The sequence below is a fragment of the Procambarus clarkii genome, chromosome 22 (assembly GCF_040958095.1).
Source record: "Procambarus clarkii isolate CNS0578487 chromosome 22, FALCON_Pclarkii_2.0, whole genome shotgun sequence".
NCBI classification, from domain to species: domain Eukaryota; kingdom Metazoa; phylum Arthropoda; class Malacostraca; order Decapoda; family Cambaridae; genus Procambarus; species Procambarus clarkii.
In genome coordinates this window covers 5,067,771-5,077,779 of record NC_091171.1, presented here as the reverse complement: position 1 = coordinate 5,077,779, position 10,009 = coordinate 5,067,771, and the positions used below count along the sequence as shown (strand labels likewise).

At 48.3% G+C, this 10,009-nt stretch overlaps 1 protein-coding gene across 1 annotated transcript; it reads left to right on the top strand.

Moving 5' to 3' along the window:
* Positions 1 to 961: 961 nt before the first annotated feature.
* Positions 962 to 6,214, top strand: LOC138367628 (sodium/potassium/calcium exchanger 1-like). Its single transcript, XM_069329352.1, has 2 exons — positions 962 to 1,046; positions 5,661 to 6,214. The coding sequence occupies exons 1-2, from the start codon at positions 962 to 964 to the stop codon at positions 6,212 to 6,214; spliced, it is 639 nt and encodes a 212-aa protein (XP_069185453.1).
* Positions 6,215 to 10,009: the final 3,795 nt, after the last annotated feature.

Genomic DNA, 10,009 nt, shown 5'->3' with positions numbered 1-10,009 from the left:
CGAGGGAGTGGGGAATGGTGGGGATGACGAGGGGACGGAAGTGAGAGATGGTGGGGAGGACGAGGGGACAAGGGAGGGGGTAATGCTGGGGAAGGACGAGGGGACGGGGGAGTTTGGGATGGTGGGGACGAGGGGATGGGGGAATGGAGAATGGTGGGGAGGACAAAGGGACAGAGGAGTGGGGCATGGTGAGAAGGAAGAGCGGATGGTGGAGTAGGGAATGGTGGGGAGGACTGGGGGACAGGGAAGGTTGCTGTGGCTCAGCAACACACTTGCATTGCTCAGCCACAGCAACGCGTGGCCGGGTACTGCTCGTAAATAATATGTTTCAAACTGATGATCCGGGTATGGATATTTATGTTATTGGGCATATTTTGTCATTGAAGCGAAGGTTTCAAGATTTGTAAGGCCTCTCGACTTTTAGGCATATTGAGGCCTATCAACTTGATATGAGTATTAGGATCTATTGACTGCCAGGATCGTTAAAGCCACACTCATCCCAGTTCCCTAATTGAGCTATGGATTATAGTAAATATTGAAGTCAATTTGCGCTTTATATTAGACAGTATTTGTGAGAGAGGGAATTATCACGGGAATGCGCCAAGCAATTACAACTACTATATAGCACTAGGAAAGGATTAGGATAAGGATTTGGGATGAGACGGGGGGGGGGAGGGAGGAATGGAGTCCAACCACTTGGACGTTCGGGGATTGAACGCTGACCTGCATGACCGCTCTACCGTCCGGTCCAAATTTAGTTATGGTGGTTGTGGCCACCTGCAGCCGTTCCTGCCACGGCAGCCCCCAAGCCTACGGCTCCTCTGGCTTCTCTCTCGTCCTCTCTAGATACATCTCATTGGGGGTTCGATCCTGTGTATTTTGATGTGTTTCTTCGTTTCACTACGCGCGTCTGACGACTCTTCATGAAGGCTTAAGGAATGGTGATACTAATCAAGGGAAGATGGATGTGTCTTCATGGCCTAAGAGTTGTGGGACCCGTCATGGTGACATGGGAGTTTCTCCCAGAGAGAAAACAGAGAGTCAGAGTGAGTCAATGGGAACTTTCTGATCAGAACTTGCGGACGTGACCAACCTGGCGAGAATGGTCAAAGTAACTGATGATCCTTAACAGGTGAGGGAGAACTTGGTCAGTCACCAGCACCAACACTGGTCACACATGTGTGTTAACACTGTTGTAACCTGCACACCTGTCACCCCACCAGTCAACACCTGCTGTACACCCCTCACCCCACCAGCCAACACCTGCTGTACACCCCTCACCCCACCAGCCAACACCTGCTGTACACCCCTCACCCCCAGCCAACACCTGCTGTACACCCCTCACCCCCCCAGCCAACACCTGCTGTACACCCCTCACCCCCCAGCCATCACCTGCTGTACACCCCTCACCCCCCCAGCCAACACCTGCTGTACACCCCTCACCCCCCAGCCATCACCTGCTGTACACCCCTCACCCCCCAGCCAACACCTGCTGTACACCCCTCACCCCCCAGCCAACACCTGGTTGATACCTGGTTGATGGGGTTCTGGGAGTTCTTCTACTCCCCAAGCCCGGCCCGAGGCCAGGCTTGACTTGTGAGAGTTTGGTCCACTAGGCTGTTGCTTGGAGCGGCCCGCAGGCCTACATACCCACCACAGCCCGGTTGGTCCGGCATTCCTTGGAGAAACAAATCTAGTTTCCTCTTGAAAATGTCCACGGTTGTTCCAGCAATATTTCTTATGCTTGCTGGGAGGACGTTGAAGAACCGCGGACCTCTGATGTTTATACAGTGTTCTCTGATTGTGCCTATGGCACCTTTGCTCTTCACTGGTTCTATTCTACATTTTCTTCCATGTCGTTCACTCCAGTACGTTGTTATTTTACTGTGTAGATTTGGTACTTGGCCCTCCAGTATCTTCCAGGTGTATATTATTTGATATCTCTCTCGTCTTCTTTCTAGTGAGTACATTTGGAGAGCTTTGAGACGATCCCAATAATTTAGGTGCTTTATTGCGTCTATGCGTGCCGTATATGTTCTCTGTATTCCCTCTATTTCAGCAATCTCTCCTGCTCTGAAGGGGGAAGTGAGTACTGAGCAGTACTCAAGACGGGACAACACAAGTGACTTGAAGAGTACAACCATTGTGATGGGATCCCTGGATTTGAAAGTTCTCGTAATCCATCCTATCATTTTTCTGGCTGTCGCAATATTTGCTTGGTTATGCTCCTTAAACGTTAGGTCATCAGACATTATTATTCCCAAATCCTTTACATGCTGTTTTCCTACTATGGGCACATTTGATTGTGTTTTGTACTCTGTATTATGTTTAAGGTCCTCATTTTTACCGTACCTGAGTACCTGGAATTTATCACTGTTAAACATCATGTTATTTTCTGATGCCCAGTCGAAAACTTTATTAATATCAGCTTGAAATTTTTCAATGTCCTCAGCCGAGGTAATTTTCATACTGATTTTTGTGTCATCTGCAAAGGATGATACGAAGCTGTGACTTGTATTTTTGTCTATATCTGATATGAGAATAAGGAAAAGCAGCGGTGCAAGGACTGTACCCTGAGGTACAGAGCTTTTCACTGCACTTGGACTAGATTTTATATGGTTGACAGTTACTCGCTGAGTCCTGTTTGACAGAAAACTGAGTATCCAGCGTCCTACTTTACCGGTTATTCCCATTGACTTCATTTTGTGTGCTATCACGCCATGGTCACATTTATCGAAAGCCTTTGCGAAGTCCGTGTATATCACATCAGCATTCTGTTTCTCTTCTAATGCCTCAGTGACTTTGTCGTAGTGCTCAAGTAGCTGTGAGAGGCACGATCTTCCCGCTCGAAATCCATGTTGCTGCTGCTGTACACCCCTCACCCCCCCAGCCAACACCTGCTGTACAGCCCTCACCCCCCAGCCAACACCTGCTGTACATCCCTCACCCCCCCAACCAACACCTGCTGTACACCCCTCACCCCCCCAGTCAACACCTGCTGTACACTCCTCACCCCCCAGCCAACACCTGCTGTACACCCCTCACCCCCCAGCCATCACCTGCTGTACACCCCTCACCCCCCCCCAGCCAACACCTGCTGTACACCCCTCACCCCCCCCCCCAGCCAACACCTGCTGTACACTCCTCACCCCCCAGCTAACACCTGCTGTACACCCCCTCACCCCCCAGCTAACACCTGCTGTACACCCCTCACCCCCCCAGCTAACACCTGCTGTACACCCCTCACCCCCCAGCTAACACCTGCTGTACACCCCTCACCCCCCCAGCCAACACCTGCTGTACACCCCTCACCCCCCAGCCAACACCTGCTGTACACCCCTCACCCCCAGCCAACACCTGCTGTACACCCCTCACCCCCCAGCCAACACCTGCTGTACACCCCTCACCCCCCAGCCAACACCTGGTTGATACCTGGTTGATGGGGTTCTGGGAGTTCTTCTACTCCCCAAGCCCGGCCCGAGGCCAGGCTTGACTTGTGAGAGTTTGGTCCACTAGGCTGTTGCTTGGAGCGGCCCGCAGGCCTACATACCCACCACAGCCCGGTTGGTCCGGCATTCCTTGGAGAAACAAATCTAGTTTCCTCTTGAAAATGTCCACGGTTGTTCCAGCAATATTTCTTATGCTTGCTGGGAGGACGTTGAACAACCGCGGACCTCTGATGTTTATACAGTGTTCTCTGATTGTGCCTATGGCACCTTTGCTCTTCACTGGTTCTATTCTACATTTTCTTCCATGTCGTTCACTCCAGTACGTTGTTATTTTACTGTGTAGATTTGGTACTTGGCCCTCCAGTATCTTCCAGGTGTATATTATTTGATATCTCTCTCGTCTTCTTTCTAGTGAGTACATTTGGAGAGCTTTGAGACGATCCCAATAATTTAGGTGCTTTATTGCGTCTATGCGTGCCGTATATGTTCTCTGTATTCCCTCTATTTCAGCAATCTCTCCTGCTCTGAAGGGGGAAGTGAGTACTGAGCAGTACTCAAGACGGGACAACACAAGTGACTTGAAGAGTACAACCATTGTGATGGGATCCCTGGATTTGAAAGTTCTCGTAATCCATCCTATCATTTTTCTGGCTGTCGCAATATTTGCTTGGTTATGCTCCTTAAACGTTAGGTCGTCAGACATTATTATTCCCAAATCCTTTAAATGCTGTTTTCCTACTATGGGTACATTTGATTGTGTTTTGTACTCTGTATTATGTTTAAGGTCCTCATTTTTACCGTACCTGAGTACCTGGAATTTATCACTGTTAAACATCATGTTATTTTCTGATGCCCAGTCGAAAACTTTATTAATATCAGCTTGAAATTTTTCAATGTCCTCAGCCGAGGTAATTTTCATACTGATTTTTGTGTCATCTGCAAAGGATGATACGAAGCTGTGACTTGTATTTTTGTCTATATCTGATATGAGAATAAGGAAAAGCAGCGGTGCAAGGACTGTACCCTGAGGTACAGAGCTTTTCACTGCACTTGGACTAGATTTTATATGGTTGACAGTTACTCGCTGAGTCCTGTTTGACAGAAAACTGAGTATCCAGCGTCCTACTTTACCGGTTATTCCCATTGACTTCATTTTGTGTGCTATCACGCCATGGTCACATTTATCGAAAGCCTTTGCGAAGTCCGTGTATATCACATCAGCATTCTGTTTCTCTTCTAATGCCTCAGTGACTTTGTCGTAGTGCTCAAGTAGCTGTGAGAGGCACGATCTTCCCGCTCGAAATCCATGTTGCTGCTGCTGTACACCCCTCACCCCCCCAGCCAACACCTGCTGTACAGCCCTCACCCCCCAGCCAACACCTGCTGTACATCCCTCACCCCCCCAACCAACACCTGCTGTACACCCCTCACTCCCCCAGTCAACACCTGCTGTACACTCCTCACCCCCCAGCCAACACCTGCTGTACACCCCTCACCCCCCAGCCATTACCTGCTGTACACCCCTCACCCCCCCAGCCAACACCTGCTGTACACCCCTCACCCCCCCAGCCAACACCTGCTGTACACTCCTCACCCCCCAGCTAACACCTGCTGTACACCCCCTCACCCCCCAGCTAACACCTGCTGTACACCCCCTCACCCCCCAGCTAACACCTGCTGTACACCCCTCACCCCCCAGCTAACACCTGCTGTACACCCCTCACCCCCCAGCTAACACCTGCTGTACACCCCTCACCCCCCCAGCCAACACCTGCTGTACACCCCTCACCCCCCAGCCAACACCTGCTGTACACCCCTCACCCCCAGCCAACACCTGCTGTACACCCCTCACCCCCCAGCCAACACCTGCTGTACACCCCTCACCCCCAGCCAACACCTGCTGTACACCCCTCACCCCCCAGCCAACACCTGCTGGGGGAGGTGTTGAGAGCTTTACAAGTAAAGTTCTTATTGATCTACGAGGAGACTCAGACCCCCACGAGTGGGAGACAGAAGCTTTATCCACCTTGCTATGAGTAGTCTTAATAGGGAACGATTCCAGGAGCCACTAACCGCTGCCCAGCTGTAGTTTTCGACTTACCCTGACCACTGCTGAAGCTCAGTAGCACAGTAGTAAATTGTGCAGTAAATAATGTTGGGTAAATCGAGTAAATATTTTAAGCACTGTTATAAATAATATGTTGTAAATAGACGAGGACCATGACTGTGGTCCAGTTGGTGCAGGGGACATAGATGAGAACCATGACTGTGGTCCAGTTGGTGCAGGGGACATAGACGAGGACCATGACTGTGGTCCAGTTGGTGCAGGGGACATAGATGAGAACCATGACTGTGGTCCAGTTGGTGCAGGGGACATAGACGAGGACCATGACTGTGGTCCAGTTGGTGCAGGGGACATAGATGAGAACCATGACTGTGGTGCAGCTGGTGCAGGGGACATAGACGAGGACCATGACTGTGGTCCAGTTGGTGCAGGGGACATAGACGAGGACCATGACTGTGGTGCAGCTGGTGCAGGGGACATAGACGAGGACCATGACTGTGGTTCAGTTGGTGCAGGGGACATAGATGAGAACCATGACTGTGGTGCAGCTGGTGCAGGGGACATAGACGAGGACCATGACTGTGGTTCAGTTGGTGCAGGGGACATAGATGAGAACCATGACTGTGGTGCAGCTGGTGCAGGGGACAAAGATGAGAACCATGGCCGTCGTATAGCGGGCATAGATGAAGACCCTAGGTAATAACCAGGAGGCATAGATTAGGACCATTACCGCTGACCAGGAGGCATAGACCTTGACCATGTTCCAGGGGGCATAGGTGAGGACCATTAGCGGGGTGTAGCAGATGGGCAGTACCCCCAGGTACCCCCAGGTACCTGCAGGTACCACTTACGCCGCGGTGCGCGAGGACCATCCCGCTACTTTATAGCGGAGTGGGCCTCGCGGACGCGGCGCCAGTAATGATCCCCAAGATTACCACACTATCAATAAACTGCCACTGGGTTAATAGCTCTACCGGGGTGGGAATTAAGGAGCTGTTTAATTCACGGTAATGAGCCGTGATCTCAAGGGGTCCATCATCGGTGATACTATCTCTTGATGCTCTTTTGTTTTTTTGTTTACAGTCTCTGGCTGGCTGTTGGCCTTGTACGGTGCCCTCACGTGGTCAGGTAAGTTGATTGTTTGCTTTGTTGACAACAGTGATTGTGTGTGTGTGTGTGTGTGTGTGTGTGTGTGTGTGTGTGTGTGTGTGTGTGTGAGGGGGGGGGTGTCCAGATAATATTATCTTTCCCGGTTCTTATACGGAATCAGCGGCAGGATTTTCATGTGTGTGTCAACTTAAAGCTGTAAGTAATATAGCCAATGAGTTACGTTGTTGTATTGTACATTTGTCTCTCTGGTGTTCGCGTTACCCGGCGCTGTGTTGAAACACTGCACACGAGACCCCTTGCCAGTTCCGTTACCAACTATGACCATAAATATTCAACCATTAGATAGCCCGCGCGTCCTGCCACAGGCTTTCGTGTCAGTGCGACCATTTCCCATGGTGACAAACTTTTCATGTCGGTAATGTGGCACATTATTTCCCGCCTGAGTACCGCATGGTTTTTTTGAGGGCAATTGCTGTTTTGAATTTTGCTGTTTAGCGGCGATTGTGGCTTTAAAGGTGAGTGCTGTAGTTATCCAGGACCTGAACGGCCTGGTTCAGACGGAACAGGAGTATCTGGTAGGTTTGTAAGACTATACTGAAAGGGGGCAACCACGTGTTATTATTGCTGGTATTCACTGTATGATAATGGTGGTATTCACTGTCACGCAGGACAGAGGGGCATACACAAGACAATAGGTCTAAACTGTAGGCTCAAGCGCATATGTATATCACGGTTACAATCAACTACATTAACAAGCATACATGCTTCAGTGTACGAATATGTAGATGAAACTTTCTATTGTGCATTGCCACACGGGACTGCCACTTTGGTCCCTTTGTTCGGGACCAAAGAGCCAAAGCTCAACCCCCGCAAGCACAATTAGGTGAGTACACAAGGGCAGGGATGGGTTCATCAGTGATGCAGCTTAAAAATAATATAAATCAAATTGTTCTTCGCTCTTTAAAATGGACAAGCTAATTTAGGATTAATTGTTAAGATGTCGTCCAGTACACCAGCCTGACCTCCCTGACGGCCTGATGGCTGAGTGGACAGCGCTCGGGATTCGGAGTCCTAAGGTTCCGGGTTTCTATCCCCGGCGGAGGTGGAAACAAATGGGCAGAGTTTCTTTCACCCTGGTGCATCTGTTCACCTAGCAGTAAATATTCACCTGGGAGTTAAACAGCTGCTACGGGCTGCTTCCAGGGGCAGCAGCCCATAGCAGCTGTACTTATCCGTACTTATCCTACATACACAAAACAAAAGACTACTTAACCTAGCAGTCACATGGATTCATTTTGAAAACCAGAGTACCATCTCCTCCGTGCCCCGGGGAACAAATGAGAACGAATCAGATGATTGATAAAGATTTAGCCAGCCAAGAGGTGGCACGGGCATGAATAACCCGTAAGAGAACGAATCAGGCACGCACGCGCTTTTTATGAACACGGATGCCGTGTTCGAACGTGACATACGTTCGGAGGCCGGTCTAGTTAAATATTAATATACTAGCCTATCTACTTAATCATTTGCTTAGAACTGTTAAGCAGATCTAAGTTAGTAATTTTAGTAACAATCGTTTAGCACAATGGAGCTAACTATTAACAATAGCCTATTAACGCACATAATTTAACACACGGAACATTACACAAGAACCGTGGTGGCCTGGACCACTCTAGGTTGCCAGATGCATGATACAGCATCATTCACTTCTCTATATTAGAAACTAATACCCAACTCTCACAATGATTAGCAAAATGAATTCCTAATTACATACAATGGTTTTCTTCACTGAAACTACTAAGTAAATCATAACTATACAATTAACCTGAAGGGTAACAGCATGGCGCAGCCGCCATGTTAGAGACTAAGCTATCTACATTATTTATATTACATCCCATTAGTCAGACTTGTACTGGGAAGATCAGCCTAGTTGGCCTTAATCCGCCATTAAGTATTAATAATCCAGCTGGATTCCTGGCAACATCTCTCAGGTTCCAGTAATTCAATATTACTATTAATTACTGCTTCCCATTTTCTTAGACTTGGTAAACCCGATTCCCACCTTAGGTCCTGGGGTCAGATTCACGAAGCACTTACGAACCTGTATATCTTTTCCAAATCTTTGGAGGCTTTGTTTACAATTATTAAGAAGTTAATGAGCTCCGAAGCACCAGGAGGCTGTTTATAACAATAACAACAGTTGATTGGCAAGTTTTCATGCTTGTAAACTGTTAAATAAATGTAACCAAAGCCGTCAAAGATTGAGGAAAGATGTACACGTTCGTAAGTGCTTGCGTAACTGCTTCGTGAATCTGGCCCCTGGCACTTAAGCCGCTACAATACTTATAACATATAACTTCACATATAACTTTACATATAACTACACTACACCTATTATAATACATGAAGGCATTTAGGTTCTGCCTACCCACATGGAATATAAGATAAGACAACGCCCAACATCTTATTTCCTTTTAATTCCTACTTCTACTTACAATAGACAGTTAGAAGTTCGTTATTCTTACAACTGAGAATAACGGATTCGTAACAAGGAGCTGTTGGGGTAGAGAGCTGTGTCCCCTGCGGCTTGACTCACTCTTCCCACACAGCCCCGCTCCTGTGCCAGGGAGGTCCACTACGGGCTCACCATAGCCCGTGCTACTTGCAACTTGTTCCGAGTAGCTGAATCTATAACAACAACTGACTCTTCCACAGTCGAGATGAAATGTGGAGACCAAACCCCAATATATTCCGGACTCAAATTAATAGTATAAAAAGTGGTTTACCTTTGTAAACCAAATATAAGTTCATTAGTACTTTCAACCAAGGAGTTCTTACAAGAGTTTTTACATTCTTATACAGCCACGAATAACCTTTCTGGCAAGTCCTTCATCTTAATTTGCCCCGGAATCCTAGCTCCCAAATCGTTTAACAACCAGGTACTCATTACCTGCTGGGGGAACAGAGGCTACAGTTAAAGATTGAATTCTCCCCGGCCAGGATACGAACCCAGGCCAAAGCGTTCACGAATCGCGTGGCGAATGCTGTACCTCTGCGCCAGGGATATTACTGTATTATCCTCGTAGGAGGATGTGTCTGGATATTAGGTCCACACTGGTCTAGTGACTGTTAATGGTAATTAACAATGGTAATGTTAATGGTAACATTACCAACGGTAATGGTAATGGCCCTTTGGGATTGATTTATAAATCAATCGAACAGCCTCTTACTCTTCTTGACAACCCCTTCCATCTATTACACACCCCCTTCCATCTCTATACACCCCCTTCCATCTCTATACACACCCTTCCATCTCTATACACCCCCTTCCATCTCTATACACCCCCTTCCATCTCTATACACCCCCTTCCATCTCAATACACCC